The following is a 24,991-nucleotide window of genomic DNA, read 5'->3' as shown; positions in this document are numbered from 1 at the left end:
CCTGCTACAAGTGGTTAAGATTTTTCAGTGCCACAAAGTAGAACTTGAATACTTGAGTTCATTAAAACAGCATCTGTAGTGACCATTAAAATAGCACCTGAAGTTGTGTGATGAAATAATGCTTTATGTTTCATGACCAGCTAGTTAGTTGTTTGTGTGCTGATAGAATAGCTACAAATCAAGAAGAAAGAAAATTCAAGAAATGATGAGTGCTTTGATGTAGAGACCTAAGTCAGTGGTTTGATCATGCAAGGTGATTTCATGAAGGTCAGGCATGGAAAAGCAGGTGACTTGAGGAAGACTAAACTGGACATTGACAACAACTGTCCCATTCACTACAGTGAAAAATCTTGTGATGTTAATGCCTACTAGAGGTATGATTTTACGTCCTAATATACTTCAGCTTTTTCCATTTTGAACAAACCATGGGTGTACTTTCCATATATCATGCACCTGCAAAAATGCAATATTTTAGAATATCTTTAGAAGGGAAATGAAACAATACTTATCTTCTTTTTCTGTTGATTGAAGTTATCAATAATGACACCAATGAACAAGTTCAGGGTGAAAAAAGACCCAAAAATAATAAAGATAACAAAATACAAATACATGTACAGGTTGTCTTCATACTTGGGTTGCTGTAATACCTAAGGAAAAAAAAAGGGAAACACCATTCCTAAGATTTCATGTGAAAACGTCAACTGAACTAGTGGCAACCTTGTGCAAAATGTCTCCAATATTTTGTGTTTGGAGAATACTCCTATCACATTTATCAACATATTTTGTCCATTCCATCTATAGCTGAGAGCATCTGGCAGTTTGCATTCAGTATTCCATATTTTTTTACCACAGAATCTCACACTAATTAATTTCTTTTTTCATTCTGTTGTATGGATATTAAATGCTTATGTAAAACACTTGTTGATAGACAGACCTCAAGAAAAAAGGTAATCTGAAATATTTGCAGTACTTACATCTCTTGAGTCAATAGCTGCGTACATAATATCCATCCAGCCTTTAAATGTAGCCTGTAAACAGTACACACCTGTTTAAGCATAGAGCTTGAAGACAACTCATTTAATAATTTCCAGCAACTCACTACAGCACCAGGAATAATTAGCATAACATTAGATTTCTAAGAATTTTGTCTCTTGGCTTTCTACAGAGCTGCTTATCGGATATACTGCTGTGTATCCCACTAGTTTGTCTCTATATGAAAATTTTAATCAGTAAGCGTAATCAATTTATTTCTTATTTCTAATTAATTATCAAAAATCATGGAAGGCAGTATCATTTTAGTTCATCAAATCATGTCAACTGCAAAGGCTGAGAAGTAGCCTTATGTAACTGAGTTGCCCTCAATGCAGACTGATATGTAATTCCTCCCTCTCAAGTCAAAAGGTGGCAATGAAAGGGAACCAAAAATTTGATCAGCTCAAAAGAGGTATTTTCCTATCAACCAGAATTTAGATTTTTCTATACTTTGAAAGATTATACTTGATTTAATACTTCTATTTTCACAAGTGTTTTATGTGCATTGAATACTTAATATGCCTCATAGATGACAGCATTTAGTGAAATTTTATAGCTATTTCCTCTGCCCAAAATCTGTAAATTTTTATATTTGACGGTGAAGTGTAGATCGCTTAATCGGAGAGTTCAAACAGAAAGTAGTTTTCTCTGTTGTAGCAATTATCTTTTTAGACAACATCTCCAAATAGAAATCACTAATTTTTTAATCCAGTCGTGCTCAAAATAAAGGAAAGAAGTAGGCTGTTCTCTGTCATTCAATCCTCATTATAATTTTGCTAAACAAGGCTGCAGATCATTGGTTCCTTCATATTTCTTGCCATAGAGACCAGTTGCAGAATGGAATCAGGAGTGGAACACTCTTCATCCATGGTTATTGCTGTATCACCATCATCTTGAGGTTTAATTTCTAGTGAAAGTTTCAAAAAGCCTTTGCTTATGCAGCAGTTTGGCCTCATCCTGAAGTGAACTTAAAACAAGAAGAAATTATTCTCTTATAGGAAAAGAGGTCCCTTACACACTTTTGAAAGAGTGGAATACTGAAAAGAGCATGATTATCCTTAGAAACAAATCCAGTATATAACAACTTTCACATCTTGGGGTCAACACAGAAAATATGAAGTTCAGGCAATGGTGAAATCAAAGTGTAGTATCAATAAATCAACAATAAATCTGAAAAAGTAGAAGTCTCAGCTGAAGAAGTCCTTTTGGAATACTTGGACTGCAAGGGATTAGGAGAAGTAGATCAGCTTTATTTATGTAATTACTAATATATGTTTAACTTGTTCTCAAAGGCTTTTAATGGTGAACACTCCACAACCTTATAAAAAAATATTTATTCCGGCACTTGCTTTTATTGTTTCTTAATACTTACATCTTTCTGTTGCCTTTTAAGACTGTCACTTGTCATAGTCATTACATATCTGGAGAACAGTAATAATCACCTTCATGCAGCATCTTTTACTTATTGCAAACTGATTGTTGCTGCTTTTCTTCTTTAGACAGTGATCACTCTTCCTTCAATCTTTCCACACAGATCTTGTTTTCCAGACCTCTGATCATTCTCATTATTCTCCTCTGAGCTCTCTTACACTAGTTCATCTCTTGAAATGACAACCAAAACGGGACTCGGTATTTCATCTAACGAGGTCTAAATAGGACAGGATGATTACTTCATGTCTTACAGTGCTACTTTTGTTTCTGTCTTGGTACACTATTTGCATTTTTTTGGAATGTGATAACTTGAAATCAGCACTTCAGCCTGAAACTCTAAATGCAAATAACTAGCATACTTTTATAGCAAAAAGATGATGGAGTGGCACTTCTCCAAAGTGTGTGCTGTTGCCTCAGATTCAGACACATGATGATCATTGTATATCATCCTCCAGGCAAAATGGAGTTATTACTGGGTTTTTGTAAATTTATTAGTGTAACCTAGACTAGAGTGAATGAAAAAAAGCAGACTAATTTTTAAATATTAAGCATCACCATGATCAGTAAAGTACTGCACTATAAACAGACAGGACCTTTCAGCTAGTGCTAGAAAACTGAAGAACTGATCTGTATTATTATTATTGTTGTTGTTAAAAAGGAAACTTGAAAAGAGTGTGGGCATGGAAAAATAGAAATATAACACATTACTATCTTGCGTTTTCCACAATGGCTTTCACAAAACTGTAAGATTTTACAATTATTGAAGAAATTAAGAAAGAAAGTCAAGGCATCACATTTTGTGATAGCGTTATTTCTACTGTAGATGTGTAGGCCTGCTTATATTTATCTGCAATAGGTTTTCTTTATGAAAAATAAGATATCATTTGAATATTTGTGCATACGGAATAGAAAATAACACAGAAAATGACAGGAGATCAAATTATTAGTTTCCTTTTTGCATATTACCATATAAAATATATTGTATATTTTCAGTGACACTAAATCAGGAGTAATTAATTGATTTCAGAGATTACAGCAGTATAACTGAAATCAGCATCTGTTCCAAATTTTTTTCCCCCAAGGAAATTTCAATGACACATATTCAAATGCTGATTCAAATGTAGTTAGAAAAAACAACAGAACAACAATCCCTCTTCTCCTTAAATATTGGTAAAAGTACACAGACTTTTTTTTCCCCTGATAAATAATTTTTAATGAAGTTGTAAGTCATGCTGGAGTTTCACTACTCAATTTCTTTACCAGAAATAAACACCAGGAAGATTCCTTTTTGGAGATACAATAGCATCTTGCTTTTAAAACACTGACCTACTGGAACTTTGAAGGTATCCTAAACTACTAGCCCTAGAATTCAACTTCTGATTTTTTTACCCTGCACTTCACAAGATGTATTTTCTTATTGATATTAGTAACAGGAGTATAATATAATATTGTGCTTTGAGACCCACTGGTTTGCCACATTTTATCCTGGCAAGCAGGGTATATGCTTACTAGCAGGATAAAAGCAGGCCTCTGTGAGATTTACTTACCAAAGAATCCAAACACTAAGTTCAAGTTAAAAGGCATAAGGCCATAAAATTATCAAGGCAGATGCCACATCTCTGTGTACACCAACCTCTTCCTCTTCACTCTTTGATGCATGCCAATTGTGAAAGGAATTTCTCCAGTATATCTGTCTCTGCTTTGATGCTTCTTTTTAGGGATAGAGAAATACTCAAGCAAGTTCAGACTAAGAAATGAAAAAAAGCTTGAAGATCCACACAAACCAACATGATCTATGCTGCATCATTGAAGAAAAAAATCTTACAGAGAGAATGTGTACTTATGTGCTGATGGCATAAGTACTTATACTTCAGATTCTGTAAGAATTCTGGAAAATAGTCTGATCAACAAAGTCTATAAAACTTGGTTTTATCAATGACATATATGGTCAGCCTGTATTTTTGGGCAGTAAGAATTGTAACATTGCTGTAATACTAAAGATTTTCCACACACACCTGTCTCCCAAAAGAAAAAAGACAAAAACCAAACCCCAACCAAAAATTAGGTTATGTCATTTTCTTCGGTCCTTCATTCCAGAAATTCATTTGCCAGCACTACCAAGTAAACTCAAGAAAGAGCTTATCAGAGGGTAATTTTTGCTTAAAATGCTACTATGACACATTTCTATTTTTTGAGCCCAGGATACTTCTTTCTGAAATTACCCCACAATTTTTGAATGCTTCTGTGTGAAATACCTATGTTTCTTTTCTATATAACTTGTACAAAAAAGAAGAGATTTCTGGGATGAACAGACCCACATACTATAAGAAATATTAAAAAAAAAGTTTTTCAGAGGACTTATTTATGTCTTTCCCACAATAGTAAAGTCCTCAGTGTCCAGGTTTGGTGTTTTGGAGTTCTTTTGACTTGGTTTCATTTCCACTTTTTGTCATGAAAATGGTACTACTTCCAGTAGTATTCACTCAAGATAGTGACACAGAAAGTAACACTAATGTTATGGTTCCTGTAACACAGAAAAGCTGAAGAGATTTACATTGTTTAACTGATGCAAAAGGCGTGAGTCCGAGGGCAGAATGGAGAATGGAAATACTGGGGAATAAGAGGAAGCTTTCTGTAGTTAGTTTGTAGACTCCTGAAAATAGGGACCTGTATCAGTAACTCGTGCATTGATACTTATCACGGAGATTGTCATCAGAAAAATGACGTTGACCTCTATGGGTTTATTTTCTCAGGTCCATCACAACCTAACAGCAGTCTATGCCAGAAGTTAAGGTGGAGAACCAAATGACTTCAGTAGACTTTTCAACTAATCATTAGGATGTTTTAAAAAGGCCATTAATGTTCACATTAGGTTCACAAACAATAATCCATTTGCAAACATGATTTTATAATCAGATTTTTCAGGCTCAGTATCTTATTTTAGGCCAAATACTAAAGCTTCAATAGCTTTATCTTTCTTTCTGACATAGTAATGTATACCTCTATTTGAGTAATACCTTAGTATTTAATCATCATTACTATTGCTGCAAGGTGTTTAGGAAGGGTAGGTAAATCAAGGACAATGACATATCTATTCAATTTTCATGTTTCTTTTGGGCGTGATGGCTTTGGAGCCCTGTTCTAGAGTCTCGTTCAAAGTACTTTATACATCAAATAGAAAATCACCTTATAACTGTCTTCTTTGATTGAGAAAGCAATGTAAGAATCTCAAACATTTATGAATTGTGTTTTGAAGGAGAAAAATATAGATTCTGCACATTATAATACATTAATTGAAAATCAAGCTGATATTTTTCTTTCTTTGCCCTAGGGCTCTTATCATTCCATAACTCCAAAGTTATTACTGGTGGCTTACTTACCAAACCTTAAAAGATGCAGGGCCAAGTGTCTGTTTTGTGCAATGAGAGAAGTGCCCCTTTTTTTTCTGGTATGTCAAACAAAAAAACCCTTTCATGCTTTTACAGGCATTTTAGCAATACATGGACATTCTACTTACACACAAAAAAACCCCATCATCATTTTTGAGTTTTGTTGATGTCTTGTTTATCCTGAACATGTGTAATAAAACATTCTGCCCTCTGGGTCAGTGGATTTCATAAATAAGGCAAAGAAAATAAGAATTTAAACTCTTTCTATTACAATAAAATTTTGTTATCAAAACCAGGTTGTATTCAGTAGTTTATTTCTTTAATACTGTTGGTCGGTCTCCACTCTTTCCTGATGTGACAGTAAAGTAAATAATCATAATGAAATGATTATTTAAATTGTCAGAGTTATCAGTCACACAGGTAAGATGATATGTTATCTGGGAGAGGCAGTTCACACTGCTCAGAACTACTGTTTTAGACTTTGTGCAGGACCATGTTGATACAACTTCATCATGTTAATGATTTGTACTATTGAGATTTCACATGCCAGCATAAAAGCTAGAAACTTATTTCAAAGCTAAAAAAATGAAACCTAAGATGCTACAGAATTAGACAGCAACCTAAAAAAAACCGTAGAGGTTGCTGAAGACACACAACATATGCTAGAGTTCAGAATTTTCTTGATTAAAGCTGGGTCAGCCTGTTAACTACTTCAAAATACAAAGACAGATTGTATTGTGTGGACACAATTTTTGATAGTAAATGCCTAATCTTATAGTATCTTTCTGCATGTATTTTCTTCCTTCTTCCCCTGATTTTTGCTAAATAAACCCCACTAGGTGCTTATGCACAGAAATATCAGGGAAAATATTTCATAGATTATGGTATTCAGTGATATTTTTCTTTTCTTATTTCTCTCCTGAAAGAGAAATTGCTTCTTAGATCACCTAAGTCTGCACTTGTGGTAGCTACATGACAGATGAGGTTTACTACCTGGAATTCTTCTCTGTGACTTAATCACACCAATGGAGATGTTTGTTTTTCAGCAACAGGAAAACTTAAAAATATTCAGGTAGCTGAATACCATTCCTAGGTACTTCTAGAAACTTTAAAAGTTGGAAGGGGATGGAGGACTAAGGGAGCTATAAAAGGGAAGAACAGCACTTGTTTCTTTAGATGTCCTAAAAATTCTTTATTCATCCTATAGGCTCTACTTGCTGCTTATGATGAAAAGATTAATCAATTACCAGTGCAGTGGTATTACTAAGTCACAGATAAAAATAATCAGGTAAATGTTTTCTGTCTTTGTTGCTAGAATTGCTTTTCACTATTACATATAAACAGTAAAAGGTATATAAAGAGTGATCACTTACTACTTGAAGTAAAGAAAGATACCCAAATCCTACATTATCAAAGTTTACTTTCACGTTTTTCCATCGGGCACTTTGATTGTTTTTTATGAGTTCCTCGCACTGACTAAAATTGTTGATTTGGTCGACTTCAAACCTTTCATCAGTTGTGGTGTTAACACAGTAGTAGAACTTCCCAGCAAACAGATTTACTCCCATGATGCTGAAAATTAGCCAGAATATAAGACAAACGAGAAGCACGTTCATGATGGATGGAATTGCTCCTAAAAGGGCATTCACAACCACCTAGTACACAAATACAGGGGGAGAGAGAAAAGAGTATAAGCATATTTACAGCAATAAGTTTTGTATACTGTTTCACCAATGCTTAATAAATCCTTGTTCAGAAACTAATAATATAAATTTTAAAGCAGGACATTAATAACTGTAGCATTGCACTGTTCTTTTAAGTTATTAATATTAGTACATGTAATGAAAGGAAAATAAGTGAGAAAATGAAAATCATTAATAGAAAAACAGAAGAGAAGACCCGGTGGTAATAAGATGAAGCCTAACATTGATGTATTCTAGATAAAAAAGAAAAAAACGTGTTGAATGAAAATATAGACATAACAAAATTCTAAAAATGCATCAAATTATAGCTTAAAATGTCTAAAAAAAATAGTAACCTGTAGATTTGATCAACATAGCTTTGAAATTTAAGCTGAAAACACAAATGCCATGAATCTAGAAACTAAGCTCTACATTAAAAGGATTATGCACAAATTAAATACATATCTTTATTGCCTTATTGTTCCATGCAAGATTATAACAAAGATTAATTTCTTTGTATAGAAAAGCAAGACAGTTTTGCAATACGTGTCTACTTGAATCAACATAATTTATTTCAAGCTCCAGTCATATTGTTTCATGTATTAAGTGTAAGTCAGCAATACCCTTCATTTATCTAAAGAAGGACATATTTAGAGCTTTTGATTTTGCATTAAATTACTTTTGGCCAGTTGCCTTCTCAGTCACTTGCAGGCAAGATGTCAATAAACCTTATGTCAATAAAAAGTGTATTGTTCTGATATATTCAGTCATTAATCACATGTGTCTGTCAGAGCTACCAAAAGTTTTATGATGAGCAGTTATTTATCCTTAAGTATCCAATACCGGATTCTCATTTAAAAGTTATATTTTGTTTTAATTTCTTTTTCCTGTGTAAACTTTTGGAACCTTGTATGAATGTAAAATAAAACATACAGTAGGGCTCTGATTCTCAGTAATCCAAGTCCTGCAGTGGGGCAGGAAAAGATTGGCATGGATACTTGGAGAGTATTAAGTTGTCTTAGACCATCTTTGTTCCCTGCAATATAGATGCATTCTTCCCACTACCAAAATAGTTCTGAGGAAGCTCAGAACTGCTCAGTCTTACTACCTGTATTTCACAGCCTCTTGAAGGCCTTTGGAAGAGGAATATTGTGGTTGTGTTATTCGTCACTCAGCACACCCTCCTCCTCCCAAATGTTATGGCCAGGAATTAGGACCTGTTTAGAGATCTGAGGTAGAAATGTTATTTTCAGGGCATATTTTCTCCTTATTTAGAAGGGTCTCCTCCGCTGCAAGACAGTAGAAATGGGACCTTTCTGTAACTGAGAATAATCCTTATCTTTTATAAAACCATGATTTTTTTTTAAATTTAGCTTTTTTTTTTGTAGCTTCTATTTTTAATGAGAGCTTTAAAAGAAGCATTCTTGCTTCTTGAGATTTCTTAGAAAATGTGAAGTATCTAGGTAATGTATGCATAAGCTAGCCATTTTGAGAAGTGTTTAAAAAGGCTAAAAAGGTCCCAGTAATATTCTGAACATAAATCTGTTGATACTTTGCTTGAAGGAACTGAGAACAACATAAAAATTAGAGATGGAATTAGAAATTCTGGAATTTATTCCAAGTATGACCTGGTCTATGACACTGTATTATGTTATTGCTGCTTTGAAATTCTAAGCCAGCTAGTTTTTGTCTTATCATTTTTTTTCCACTCATAAAAATGTTCCGGATGTGTTACACTGATTGAATTCCTCTGTTTAATCTTGGGAAAACCTGAAAATAAAGATATCAAGAAAGAAAGATGGGGATTTAGTTCTGCAACTTAAACAAATTATGGTTACCTGTGCTCCCACGAAGAATGGTTTTGCATGAATTGAGTGCCTGTAGCAATTACTTTTATAACAACCCTGAGATCCATTGGACCACAGCACAGATCCAGAACACGCAGCAGAACACTAACAGCTACAGTAATTGTTACAACAACTATGAATTGATAATAGTTGTAGAAAGAAAGAGTTCTACAAAATGCCATCAGTGTGTCTTGCATCTTTAGATGAACGGGTAATGCAGTCTCACCACTGAGACTATGAAAAGATCAGCCACATCTTCTTGGATAAAAAGAGAACAGGTTCTAGCAAATGTTCCAACAATGCTTCCAACAATTTATTTCATATAGGTCACTGAAAACCCATCACATGGTAACAATTTTTGGTCACTACTGACCTGGCCTGGATGCGAACTGGTGACCTAGAGATGAAAGGCTCTGTATCCTATTACCAACCCCTTGAGCTATCCAGTCCCCCTGGAAGGTTTTTTAAGAAAAGAAGAAAAGAAAATTAAAACTTATAGAAGTTGTTTCCCGTTTGCATCTTGGTTTTGTTTGACGTTTTTCTCCCCACCAGTGTTGAGCCTTTCCTCTATCATATTTATAATGTAAAGCTGCATTTTTACACTCTGGTCAGATGCTCGGCTGACTGTAAAGTCCACCTTAGGAAGAAGTCTTTAATTTCTTCAACACATACAGTTGAAGGTAATTGCTTTAACAGCATTTTTCTGATTTATTTTTTTTTTGGTATTTGCTTTGGGAATTACCTGAGATATGTCAAGATAACCACGACGTTAACTTACATAATATATATCCAAGATAGCACCCGTACATACACAGACAACACCTACACACATAAGTTACAGCAAATGGAAAGAAGAAAGGGAGAACCGATTGAAAAGTGAACTGAATGCAGAAAAGAGATCAATTAGCATTTCTTAATGAGTTAATTTAGGAAATGAAAATTGTCATTCTCATCTTGTTGGAAAAAGTCTGTAGAAAATTAAAAGAAAATATTGGCAACTACAGCTCTTATTTTGGCTTGTTCCTTAAGTCTAGATCAGATATATGTGATTCAAAATGTATTTTTTATTTTAAAAGGTCTGTTCTCTTGGGCTTATTTTCTGTTATTTCTTCATACAGAATATAATGCCAGTAAATTGGAAAAAGATGTTTGCATAATTGTTTGTTTGGTTTTGTAGATTACCTATGTATTTCCTCAAGGCTGGGATGTTGTTGGTCAGGCTGACTCCAGTGAGTAAGCTGCAAAAGCCCAAGTTGATTCTGCTTGTTCACCTTCCTATAGCTTCAGGTAGGTGGAACAGCAATAAGAGCAAGTGAGAAGCAACACCTGATACCTACAAAGACAAAGGATCTCTAGACTATTTTTCATTTCCGTTCATATTCATCCAGGAATAAAAAACTGTCATGTTTCCTCTAGAACAAAGCAGTATTTCATATATAAACACAATTTTTCATGCTTACATTTTCATAATATTTATCTTCCAACATCAGATTTATACATAAGATAAAAGAATTACTGCAACACTAATTGTCTGTCCTATCTTCTGGCTGATATGACTTTATGTCAAGACAAAGTAGTAGTCCAGTTGTTCTTTTTTAATGCTGTTTATATCTTTTTTTGGACAACTCTCCAAAGAAAACAATAAAAACTAGAAAAAAAATCAGTTTTTCTATCAGACCTGTTCATATGTATAGAATGAGGATTGTGCAAAACACCAGCTTGTCCCTGCTGTATGAGTAGAATATTAGGAAACTTTACTAGATTCAGCCTTGCTGTGGGAGACATAGCTGAATAGTGAGATATAAATGTTCCCACAGCAAAATAGTTCCCACAGCAAAATATTTTCCATAGATCCCGGCACCTCAGCAGCCCAGACTTTCTAGGAATTTCTACCTTGGAGCTGAGTAATCAGGGCCTCCCGAAATCTGTAAAGAAACCATGAAAAATCTGCTTATCCACTTTCCCCATAACGGTCGCAGACTCTGTGAAGAAGTTCCAAACTGTGTTCCTGGTGTAAATGAAGAGGAAGTTACCATCTTTGGCATGGAAGAGATTATAGGATTGTGTCCGGAACATTCTTCCCACTTAAAATGAAAAGTTGCCTCCACTTTGGAAGTTGTCACCTTCATAATTTTATGATTAAACAGGAAAAGTTCCCAAAGAGCTGCCAGAGAGACCATTTGCACTGAAAGTTGAAGAAGTGAGCAAGTAGACATTGGTTTAGATTCTTAGTGCATCACATAGGTAAGATTGCTGGAATGAGCAGGAGGTGAGCCGTGAGTGGACAGGAATGGAGGCGCAGGTGACATACATGATCTGAGTTCAGCATGTTCTCATAGTGAAGGACTTGGAAGACAACACACAAGGAAGGCTAGAAGATGCTGAAACCACACTGATTTGACTAAGTGGGTATCAAGTAACAGAGAGGTGTATTCTCTCAAACGGTGGAACAGCTGAAGCAAGAGAGATGTAAAGAATACACTGACTTTCCCAGTCAGGGGATCAAAGGAGCATCTGAGGCAGAGCATGAAGAAAGCCCATCCCTGAATCAAAAAGATAACCGCTATGGGTAATGATGCTGTAATAATGGCTTCCTGTTCTCCCTGGGACTGAAATGATGATGGAAACTGCCTTTCTCTGAAGTTAGAGGAGCCACTTCTACAAATCATAACACAGCAGAGAGTCGGTGGGATTGGAGGAAATAGTTATGAGGCTTAATTTAAGAGTAGCTACATCAGTTGAAAATGTTTCTGTCACAAAAGCAAGGGAGGTACTGGACCTGTGGGCCAGCAGACTGAATACAAACACTGCCCAGTGCACAGGATTAAGACTGATCCTCAGCAGAGGCTCTGGGATCTCTCCCACAGTTGCTTAGTGTGAGGTTTGGAGGTGCCCATGAAGGAAGATAACTGAAGATGCAATTCCAGGAAAATATTCCCACATGAGATACCCTGTCTCATCTGAGTGTATACATGGAGTTTGATGGAAGAGGGATGCCATGTATGGCTATATAAGCATTAAAAGTTCCTTATGTTGAAGCGATAAAGTATATGTGCATTGCCACAGCAGTAATGTAGATGGGAACTTTTATTCATAGACAATAAAGAAAATTTATCCTGTTTTGTCAATGTGTATAACAGGTAATAAAATCTATGGGACAATGCAGTCTAGCAGATGATGACAGAATGGGAAGGAGGAAAGATAGCAAAGGAACTGAGAGAGATTGTAATAATTCTTTTACCTCTAAACTACATATTTTCTCATTGAGTAGCTTGGAATGGGTACACTGGGAAGAAGCATGCTGCATATGCTTGATCAGCTATGAATTGGCTGTAGAGACAACAGAGGATGAGAATTAAATATATCTGTGAGAGAAAGACATGATAATTCCTCCCTAGATTAATGATTCTAGGGAGGAACTAGAAGAATTTTTAGATTCTAGGAATCTAAAAATGTAGATTAATCCAAGTTATTCAAACCTTCTCATTTCAATTAATTACTCCTCTTTATTTTATCCTGATGGATTTCTTGCAAGAAACTAACTTTCATAACTTTGTCCCACAAACAGAATCCAGGGTAGTACACCGTGTTGGTATGAATGTGTGATCTATAATCCACTAATTATATTCAATTGTTCCAGTGTTTGCAGCACTGCAAAAAGAAAATTCCCAACCTAAACAAAAAAACCCCCACAAAAATGAAAATGAAATGCCCCCACCCCTCCAAATTAAAAACATAAAACCACAAACTTCCCTAGAACCCCTTATATGAAATAAGAATTTCCCATAACCCAACTTATGTCTGTTGTCTTGTTACCACTGGGCACATCTAAGAAGAGTCTGGCTTTTTCTTTTATCTATCTTCCAACCAAAATTAGAATAATTTTGTGGCTTTGCCTTTAAGAAGTGCATAGTAAAAGAACTAGTTGCCACCTTTGCTACACATTGCCTTAATGCTATGTACATATATATAATTTATCCTTAACTACATCATCTATTATTATGTAAGGCCAGAATTAAATAACATTTGGAAAAATGTTTAGCAGAGTTATAAGGAAATTGAAAAATAAAACTATAATCTTATTCTAGCAAATTAATGTTTAACCTTAAGTCACGATCACTAAAAATTAGTAAATTGAAAGTTTATAGAAGTAAATTATGATAGTGGGACTATACTATTCTTTAAATTAATTTAAAAAAAATGCACAAAAGATAATATCCTGAAATAAAAAATGAATGCATTTGGTCACTGTTAGAACTGGCATGAGAAGCATCTCATATGAATCAATTGAAAAGAATTATTTATGACCGAGTCTTCATTTTTTTAGTAAAATAAAGATTACATTGGGAATACATAGGGAAGATTATTTGAAAACTACATGGGAATACCCAGGGAAGATTATTTGAAAACTACAATTTAAAGCAGTGATTGTAAAGAAAAAGTTGTATTTAACTGAGAGTATGCAAAGGCAGGCATATGGAAAGAACCAAAGAGACCTGAGAAGGAGTTACAAGTAAATCTTAATCTGAACAGTAATGAACAAATAAAGATGAAGTAAGAGACAAAAAATCTCAGAGAAAAAGAAAATCACTCCCTTAAGAAGCCAATTACTGTATTTTGTTCTTGGGACTGTACAAGTGCACCTGACTGAAGAATGCTGTGAATTTTATCTTCAAAGAAAGGAAAATACTTCCTCAAGCATTTAATGCACAAATTATTTTTATAACACTTTGTGCTGGAGAAATTTCATGCTATTGGGTGGTGAGTTTATATTTTGGAATGCTACCACTGTTAGCAGATAGTTTCAACTAGATGATTCTGCAGTTCTGTTGCTTTTATAAGAAAATACAACTTGGTTAAAGTGGCAACACAAGCACTTGTTATTCACATAACAAACTATTAAAAGCAAGCTATGCTTTTGGATTTAACAAAAGACTGGAGGTTCTGGAGCAGCCTGATTCTGTTTTTCACCAGAAATCAAGTGTACTACAAAGTACTTCTGAAGAAAACACAGAAGAAAAGACATAATTTAACATACTGTATGATAAAGTACAATAATTATCTGCCAAGCAATAAATCACGACTCCCTTTGTCTGAGAAGACCTGGTAAATATCGTAAAGAAACGTGAGCATAAAAACAGAGTAATTACTTGATGTGGGAACAGTATCTTTGTATTTCACAGAATGCAGTGAAAACACCCCAACTTTTTGCCATTCCTGTTGCATTAATGAAATGTTATTGACCTTTACATGCCCTGTAACATTCCCAATTAAAATGCAAACTATATTATGTTTCCCATTCAAATTTCATTAAATTTTGATTCTAAAAGTAAGGATTTTCTTTAAGATACAACAAACGCAAATCTGGAAAAAAAATCATATCAGTTTCAATTATATACTATACTTCAATAGTCCTCTTCTAATTGTAGAATTATAATAAAAAAAAACTAGGATATTTCCTGCATGATTTATGAACATCTATACACAGAGTCTTCTGACACCAAAGTTTGTAAAGCTTTGTCTTTCAGGAGACATAACACGTCTCATAGACTCCTTAAAACTCAAAGGTAATGAATAAGATCACAGTCCTCAAAAAATCCCTGAAAGTTCAAAATCTTTAGATCAACAAAATATATTCCTCTCTTTTTAAGAGAAACTTGCAGAAAATAGCAAATACACTTTCTTGAGAGTGAATACATAATCCTTAACTGTGAGACAGGATGATAAATTTACACTGAACACAGTTTATGCTGATATATCATTTACACTGAAGCTGTAAAAACTCCTGCACTAATGATACCCTCTTCAGCTGGTGCTTGCAAGGGCTGTAGTTCTAAGAAGTGGATTTTTCTAATTATTATAATGAATGTAGAATTTTTACATCACCAACATGTCTCCTGCAGGACATTTCTAAACCCTAAGGAAGATAATACTGTTACTGGCATTTTATCAAGATTATAGAAACTAGTTTCCAACACAGGCCAAAGGGTACTAACTTCAGATTCCAAGAAAGGATTATATATGTTATATGTTGTTTCATGTTGTCTGTATACACTTGGAGTGATTTACTTAATGGAACATATAGGGGTTTTAAAATTATGCAAAAATGTATGCTGCAATTATATAAATATCTATAGTTGTGACTATTCAGATCACAGTGTTTTGGTGTGGGCTTAATGTATTAACAGTAATGTGCAAAACTTTCTACAGGATATTTTTTAATATATATAGCTATAAATTGAGTAACAGAGTAAAGCATGGATCTTTCCAAAACAATAGAATAGCCAGATTCAAATTTTTAAAGAAAGCCAATTTTTATCTCAGTTAAAAAAGCAACTAAATATATTAAAATAGCTTAGGTACCTTCTCCTGCAAAAAGAACTCCAGAAACTCTAAATAACAATACTGATTTGCTCAAAAGTTTTCATGTTGTTTCTGTAACATAAAAAATTTCAGAGCATTATTTCCAAAGATTTAAAGTGATTTAGGAGGAGTGTAGGGTGAATATTGTATTATTTTGCTGGTACTGGGATTCTCAAATATGATTGTCTCTCCTTCTAGCCCTAAAATATACAATGTGATTTAGTCAGACTGTACTCATTAAGGGTAGAAAAGGGGAAATACTGTACCCATAATACAGATAAGGGGAGGAACCAGGGGTCCACCCCATCCAAGCTGAAAGGTTATCCTATATGAAATAGAAATATATAGCCTATTATTAGTTGTGAATCTGTAATGACAGACACTTGATGATATGTTTTATAACTCAACTATATGAGAAATGTTTCTTTTCTACTAATGAAAGTTTGAGTACTCTTGAAAATGACTCGTTATAACTTTCCTTGTAAGGAAATCTAAGGAATAGCCATTGAATTTTACAGGATATTTAAGACATCAAATACTCTAATTTAGTTTTACAAGTTATGAAATTGGACTGGAAATTTGAAATACAGTAAATGTTTAAAGCCATCAGCCAGAAATACGCATAAGGCATGCAAAACTGAAAGTGCAAGTGGATTTCAGATTGTTTGCTGCCTTCTACTATTTCTCTAATAAATAAATCAAGCACGGCATGACATGCTTTATTTTGTGAAAGTAGACATAAATGCATGCTTTATTGTCACTTAATTCTCTAACTCAGCAAAGCAATGTATACTCAGTATTCTACATTTACAGGTAGCATACCAAATCAGGACTAGCGCAAAAGCATTATATTGCAAGTACTAGGAAGCTAAACAAAAAGCGATGGGTATATTCAAATCTCAGTTTGCAGCTACTTCTGCTTAATACATACACTAATTGAGATGAGAATATAAACCCTATGACAGAAATTTAAATTAAATTAAAGCAATTCTTTACTTTGCCTTCCAGCATCTGGATGGAGTTCGTTTTGAGATTCACTATAGAAAGTATTAAAATATTTTAGGCTTCAGTATACTACAGATATGCTAAATGACTTTAATATGGCAAAATTCACTTCTGTGCTAAAGGCAAGCACAGGCTATGGATTACTTGTACCCTTTTTTGGTGCAAGATATTCATATATTCACTTTGGAAAGAGAATTTATCCCATTTATGAAGCATAATTATAAAATTAAGTTTAAGTATAATTATAAAATTTATAAAATTATAAAGTTAAGTTGTAACTACAGAGCATAGCTGTAGACTTCTAAGAATGTAACTTAAAATATGAATTATATTTCATATTTTGGGATAACAGAATAGTCATCAGTATTTACTGACTGTGTAAAATGCTGTGTTCTTCCAATTCACTAGAAGGATAAACTTATATAAGAAAAACATTGATTGATTTAAAGTAGTTGAGAACTTGGCAGATTGTTTTACAAAATAATGCAGATCTTTTTATATACACGGACTTATGTGGAACACTTAAGATATTTTATATTTTCAAGGCAAAATTTGCACAGTTCTGAACATGGAGTAAACATTAAAATTTAAATACATGCTGAATAAAAATTCAGCTTGTTTTATCACAGTTCCGCATAGGTATGAGCAATATAAGAAAGCAAAGAGGGATGATTTATTTTTACTTTCTGCGGGCAGAAAAAAAATCTTTTTATGAATTCTTATGCAATGAACTCAGTTTCTGAGAAGACTGCAATCTGATTATAGTCTAACCATGAGCTGGTCAATTATTTATTATTTGAATCTTTTTACTGTTCGTGAGTCATTCATAAGGTATGCCAACAACTGTCAGTGAGCTGTTATGAATACTTCCCAAGAACTTTGGAAAAAAACATTTTCAGAAGTTTATATAACTAATAGTAAATATAAGGCCTATATAATTGGCCAGCCAAATTTGCTAAGTGACTGGAATCAGGCACTTCATTGACTGTCATTAATATTGGAGGACAGAGCTGAAACCTTTTTGCTTTTCCAAGCTTGTCTGTGATTCCTGCACAGTAAATTGCTCATGAATTATTCATGTTCTGTAGTTGAAATTCTATCATATGATTGGGCTTCTGGCATAATTTCATAGTTATTCAGCGAGACATAAGAGAAAGCAGTAAATAGATTTCTAATAACAGGTACTTTTCTTTGAGCATGAATATCCTAAATTTTTAAGAGGAAACTTTACTAAGGCAATCACGTAAGAATACAGAAAAATTGAATAAAACATTTGGCAATCAATTTTGATATTTTCTTTCTAGAAATGACCTTTTTTTCCAATATAATTTTTAGAGCTGCTTTTTTTTTTTTTCTTCCTATGTAATGTCTATACTGGTCTCCCAGTCCTCCTGCAGCTGACCAGAACGTTATTAAAAAAGTAAACCTGACAGCAGTTTCATGACATTTCTCTGCACAAAACCACATACATTTTTCTGAATGTTCATGAACAGTATGTACAAAGAGAGACAAAGAGAAAATGGCTAAATCAAATAGTGGTAAATTCTGTAACACTTGACCAGCTCTTACCCTGCTGAATTCATGAGTTTCAAATAAGGAGAAAACTGTTAGAAGTCAATTTGCTGTATGAAGTTGAAATTTATTAATCTAGTAATCACTGGTTAGTGATGTATTTTCTGCTGCATTCTGAAGTAGAGATAGGTAGTCTACTGAATACAATTCAAGGAAAAGAATTTGAAGCTTCAGTCGTTAAGCTTAGCTTTCTTTCTGAAGACAGTATATTCCAACCTATTCCACTGGTTTATAATTGACTAGAAATTCATTATTGTATTGTTTCCTCTTATGTTTCCAAGAAGCAGGAAAAAGCATTTTCTTAAAACATATTTCATTGACATGCATATAGAGTTAGTTTGTATTCAGTGGCTTTAAGGAACAGAAGGTATAAACAAATGAAAAAATAAGTTAAAATGCCTTCTTAAGTGAGATGAATAGTAAGCAGGGCCTCTAAATTACTCAGAGTAGTAAGAAATGACCTTATATACATTGTATTGAATATTGAATAGAGATTAGTTGAAATAGAAAAAAAAAAAGCATTTACCTTACAAAGAGAATAATTTCATAGAGCAATCAAATAACTTGATTTGTTTTTTTAAGTCAGCCAAACTCAGAAATAGATTTAAACCACTAGTGGGTATGAATTTATCTGTAATACCATCTAGTAAAATTCATTGGGGTTAGACTAAAGGGGATTTATCATATATAAAGAAAAATTTAAAACATTCAAATTTTGACAGACAATATCTTCAATGGATGCTAAATTAGATTCTTGTATCAAAATTGTAATATGTTTATCAGTAAAAAATTAATATAGTTTTGTTACTTTTTTTCATTATTAAGAGTCTGTTAAGTGAGTTCATAGTCGGTAATTTCAAAGACTTATATGAAAAACTCCTGAGATTGGCTAGAAAGTAAAGTAACCTTAATGAATGTAATTTCTATGTGACACTGCATATGGATTTAGGTGAATTGATGAAGCTTTTTGCTTATCTGTTAGTAAAAGATATGCGATAAAAAGATAGTGCAGCCTTTCTGCATGGACTTTTCATTCCTGATTCTGCATGCATGTACTCCTTCTATGCATGCATAGTTTCAGATTCTTTCATGTTGTCTTACCCTCATGCCTTCAAATCGTGACAAAGCTCTTAGAGGTCTCAAAGCTCTTAGTGTCCTAAGGGACTTAATGGCACCAAGTTCAGAGTAACCCAATGCATTTGCTGTTAAGCTAACCAAAGAGACCTATATGAAAACAGGAAAGTAAAAATTATTATATTGTACATACTACCTTACGTACCATAGATGTGAGATATACACTTCTTTAGAAGATTCTAACTTTGGACCACTTTCTTCAGGAATAGGGAGTCTTTCAAATGAAAAAAAAAAGAAGAAAAAAGTAATATGAAAGAAGAAGAAGTAAATAAAAAAAATAGCATAAGATAACTAATATCTGGAAACACTAATACTTCTGATTTCATATTTTGCTAGTGATTTGTGGGCATTTAAAACAACAAAAAGCAAATTAAATTAATCTCTCCTTTTTACCAATTTATGTATTGCTCTTCCATTTTCTTTTTTTTACAGTTCTGTTGGGATCAATAATTATGGTTGATGATGTCCATTTGGTTGCCCACAACTGAAAGGAAAGTGATTGAAGATTGGGTTGAACTAACAGATGGATCACAGAGCAATATTGCTCCTCTGGAAATCGGTAGAAAGGATTAATTTTTCTATAATCAGTTACACTGATTAATCCTTTTGCCTTACTGCTGAATTTATGTGCTTTACAAGCTTAACATTAACCTGGAATATGTTGTTTCTAAGACCTTATAAGAACAGTTCCATAGGTGGCAGAATTCGACAAGCCTTTAAATATTCCATGTCCCTACGTTACCTCAGTGCAAAATACCACATTGTCCACATTTGCTATGGCTCCTGTCCAAAATATTACCTTCTGTTTGTTTCCCATTTCCCCTAAATGTTCCTGCATTATGCTGTTCTAATTCCTTAACTATTTATTGGGCCAAAAATAGCATAATATTCTCATGTACTCTTTCATTATAAGAAAAAATATATCACGTAAAGAGAACTCTACAACAGTGCTTTTTATGAACCATATTTAAGACCAAGCATTATATGTGAAATCTTTAGCTTTTCTGTACTTGTCAATCCTGAGCTCTAGCAACCCACAAATCTAGGTTCTGACAAAATCTGAATTTCTTTCTCCAGCATATTCCTCATACTACTAAAACCTTTCAAGCTGCTGTGATCTGAAGCAAAATTAAAGCAAATATGTTTGTAAAAGATGTGTAAATCCAAGATTTGATCATGAGCTTACTGAGACACTTGAATACATACTATACCTTCACAATATGTATTCAAATTTTCACATCACAAGATGTCCGTTTGCAATATTATGATTTAAATAAGGTCAAATATTAGAGAAAATTAGTTTAGAAAAGGAACAGCTGCTTCTGCTTGCATGCTTCTTCAAGCTTTTTTGTTGTAGGTGCCATTTTGAGAAGAATTTCAATACTAGAGAACCCAAGAGTGGGTCTTTCTTTGTATGAACATAGCTACCTGTAGCTCTATATGTGGGGTTGAATCCTAGATATACTTAAACCATAATGTACACATATTAAAAAGGTTGTAGGCACCCATCACAAAACAAAGCTGAAGAAAACTAATTGCTCTGATTAGCCCATGTATGCTGGGAACACAATCAGAAACTTTTGGCAATTCTTTGGCATAATAAATGCTTATAAAGTTCCCTTTTTACCTATTCAGTGTCTCTTTCTAAGAAAAGTTCTCTCCCATTTCATGAAATGGGAGCATGGCACAGCACAGTAGAGTTAGAACTACCAGACAACCCTTGCAGCAAAGATTATTGAGCCTAATTTGAAACATGGCTGTGAAAACTGCAAGTTCAGTAATATTTACTGGACTTTAATACTAAGTAAGCCACACTACCAATGCTAAAGATATATCTTGCTTTCCTTGTAAAACCATAATTTATCCATATGTTGAAATTTGGAGACATGATGTTTGTTTTCTTGCCAGAGGAGTTTTGATTCGGATGTGTGTAGGATGTCTGGTGGACCAGACATCCATCTAAATGCTGCATTCAACTTAGACCACAGCAGGAGGGATGGTGGGTCTGAAGGTGGAATGAGCAGACGAGGCCAGAATGGAGGACAGCATGGCCTCTTTAAACAGCAGTGCTGGGATAAACCCTTTAACTGCTTGTGGGGCTACCAGGTGAGGTCCTTCTGTTAGCAGGAGAACTTCCAGTCTTTCCTAACTCTGTGGTATAGCAAGGCAGTGCTGCAAGTATAAAGTGAAAGACAGAAGTATGGCTTTTCTAGTTACCTTACTTTTTAAAGTGAAAAGTAAACTAGTTGGCACTAATAGATATTATGGTTGCAAAGAGAGTAAATTTAAAAATAATCAGATAAATATAAAAGTATCGCCTAGGAAAAACACTACATACATCAACAATCAGGAAGTCCAGCCAGCACCAGGCATTAGTAAAGTATGTTTGGTAGCCATAGGCCACCCACTTCAGCAGCATTTCCAGTATGAAGATGTAAGTGAAGACCTTGTCAGCATATTCCAGCATGGTCTTGATAGTTTTACGTTGTTCAATATATATGTCTTCAAAAGCCTGTGAGTATAAACATTCAAAGATATGTTATTTTTTGTTACTGGTTGCAACAAAGCAAACCAAAAAAAGGCAACAAAAAAAGGAAACAATCTTCAAGAAAAGGCATGGATTTGTCACTTCTATCCAATGCTTCTTTTTCTGCTAACCTCAGTATATACCTGTTTCCTCCTATGGAACTATATTTCCAGCTCACAGGAGGAAGAAGCAGATATTACACAGCAACCACTCCACTGGGCAGGGATTTTTATTTATTTATTTATTGCTAATGGTGAATTATTCTTCTCAGATCATTTTCTGTACTGAAAAATAGCATTGATTCTGCAAAGTCTTGTGCCTGAACTGAATTCTACTCAGATCATTTGGTTTGTATGTAGGTAGATCCAATTTCAAAATCCAGGGCCATAGTTATTAAAATTTTCAGGAAAATGACAAGTCAATTGACCTTTTGTTTTTATGTACTGTTGCTGTTTGAAAATTTTAAGTTATAAATCACAGAATAACTTCTTCCTTTCTTAAAAGAAATTATTTAAATCAAATACCTGCTTTACTGTTTATTCACATTTTATGAGATACATAAAATTTCTGAGCTCTGTGCAATGTTATTTATACTTTTTGTGTTCTCATTTTTAGGCATTTGAAAAAACAAATAGCTTCTGATTTTCATAAGTTTTTTCTGTCTCTAAAATATTTTTCCTTTAATTTCTTTCAAATTTCAGTTACACTATTATTTCTTATGCAGAATGACTGATTTCATCAGATTGAAAGAACTGGAATGATATGACAGCTTGGAAAGATTTGGATATTTATTGGTACTAACATTTATTTTTACTCAGCCTGCTTCTGAATCACCTTACATCTGTCAGTTCAAATGATTAGTGTTTGTATATCAATAAAGCTAATAACTGTGTACCAGTAATTCTGGATACTTAGATCAGGCACTGGGGTACCTGACAGTCATACGGGTTCACTAAAAACTTTATCTCACAGAACTGGGAAGTCGACAGATATAATTTCCTTTGTATAGGTGAGAGTGTGCCAAAGGCTGAGCCAGCAGTGCTCCTGGCAGCTGGAAGCATGTTGGCTCCCCAAGCACCCCTGGGGTAGGGGTTTGGAGGCAGTTTGCAGTCTCTCTGTGTCTGCCAGATTTCCTGGCTGTGGTGACAGTGAGATTTGTCTGGAGCACAGCCTTGGGGTGAACATTGGGATATAGTTCTGGCAGATCCAAAGAAACTTTTTCACTATCACAAAAGAATTTGAAGGGAAAGCTGGATCTCACATCTCCAGAGACTTGGGCTAATCCATGGTCTGCAAACACTTTTCACAAAATAAAGGTTTTGTGGATGACACACCTTATGTTCACAAGCATGAGGTGCCAAAACCATGGGATCTCATCTCAAACTTCCTCTAAATATAGTGACAGAAATTCACCTTTACCAGATCTCTTTCTAATACTTTTCTCTCATTTAAATTCTTGTCAGTGAAGATTTTCTCCACTTGGTTACATGAACCAAAATTCAGTCGTGTAGACTTGAATTTTTTGTTATTCAGATGGCTTTAAATGACAGGGAAGGTGTCATGTGGTGTTGAGTAAGAGTTGTTTTTTTGATGGATGCCTTGATATTAAACCAAACAAAATCAGAATAATTCTTAGAGATATAACTGGAACTAGGGTAGGTATAATCATAAACTGCTAACCATCAACAGTATTTTAAAGTGTTAGGAATGGTCAAAAGAGCTTATAATACACTTTTGCAACACAATATTTTTATTATGTAGGAACTTCAGTAACTTGACAAAGGGTAATTGCATCTATCAGGGTAGATGCTGGATATACTCTACATTATCTCAGAGCAAGTAGTTTGCCTAAGAAACGTTACCTCAGTATATATCCAGGCTCACCTATATTTCACAATCCATCTCCAAATTCTTTATTCTTTTTCATTATTTTTATTTTTGAAATCACATATTATTGGTATGTTTTGTTTCATTTATTGTTACAGACTGATATTATGGTTGGCTTCTTTTTCTTACATATTTGTTAAAGCAAATTCATGTTCTTACAGATGTCCCTCTAGTCTACATGAGTCAGTAGAAGCTGAATTGCAAGCCTAAGTAATATATTCTTAGTCTTAGAAAGGAATCATTAAAAATACACAGTCTTGATCTTTCTTTCTGTTCTAGCACATAACATTCATAAGACTGCATAAGCTAGCCCTGGCTCTTGCAAGCTATGGTGAACTGTTTATGCCATTACAGTTTAGTTCCAAACTCTTCAACAGTGACAGTTCTTTTCCCTGAGTTACACCGGTAAACACCAGTGAAACAAGAGAGGAAATTCTAATAACAAAGTTAAAAATGTTCTCTTCTTCACATGTGGTTTGTCTCTCTGCCTCAGGTATAGCATGGTCACCTTCAGCAATGAACTTAGGCTTTCTCTAATCACTTACACCCATTCTTTTTTTCTACATATTGTTGAGAAGAGACTTTTTTGCCATTTTTTCAAAGGCCTGACTAAAATTTAGTCCTGTCATTTGAAGACATGGAACTGTGTAAAGCTAGAACAATGTTTGAAGACCCAACTTTTAAGGAGTTTTCTGATAACATTGAGACATTCTGTTCATATTTTACTTACCAGAGCTCCACTGCTGAGGAGAATCATAAAGACAATGAAAGTCTCAAACCAGTTGTGTTCGACAATCCTGAAGCAGGTTTTTCTAAGGTTCCACCACTGCTTTCCTCTCCCTTCTTCTATACTTACTTGACAGCACTTGAACCTTCTTACACAGCCTTTAGAACAGTGTATGTGATGAGAGAGAAAAAAAAGAAGAGATTTTTGTTTTGGTTATGCATTATACAATGCTATTTTACAGAAGCTGTGCTTTTTAGTAAAAACCCAATAGATTTTCAGCTAGATGACCTTCTCATCCAAATGTCATATAGGTTTATGTAGTAAGATGTGGGCAAGTGATATTAAATTGTACCCTCTTTTGTTCAGGATGCTCAATTCAGACAACGTTGCATTCA

General features: G+C 34.1%; 1 protein-coding gene across 3 annotated transcripts in view; it reads right to left on the bottom strand.

The window, feature by feature from the left end:
• LOC135417207 (sodium channel protein type 1 subunit alpha-like) overlaps positions 1–24,991 on the bottom strand; it is a 92,788-nt gene that overhangs the window by 5,566 nt on the left and 62,231 nt on the right. For all 3 annotated transcript variants that reach the window (XM_064660990.1, XM_064660989.1, XM_064660991.1), the window contains 6 exons: positions 24,600–24,754; positions 21,794–21,967; positions 19,423–19,545; positions 7,226–7,507; positions 975–1,028; positions 510–647 (listed from right to left, as the gene is read on the bottom strand). In XM_064660990.1, coding sequence (XP_064517060.1) covers positions 510–647; positions 975–1,028; positions 7,226–7,507; positions 19,423–19,545; positions 21,794–21,967; positions 24,600–24,754 — 926 coding nt within the window. The remainder of the gene's footprint in view (positions 1–509; positions 648–974; positions 1,029–7,225; positions 7,508–19,422; positions 19,546–21,793; positions 21,968–24,599; positions 24,755–24,991) is intronic.

This window comes from Pseudopipra pipra, chromosome 7 (genome assembly GCF_036250125.1).
Source record: "Pseudopipra pipra isolate bDixPip1 chromosome 7, bDixPip1.hap1, whole genome shotgun sequence".
NCBI classification, from domain to species: Eukaryota; Metazoa; Chordata; class Aves; order Passeriformes; family Pipridae; genus Pseudopipra; species Pseudopipra pipra.
This window is presented reverse-complemented; position numbering and strand designations above follow the sequence as displayed.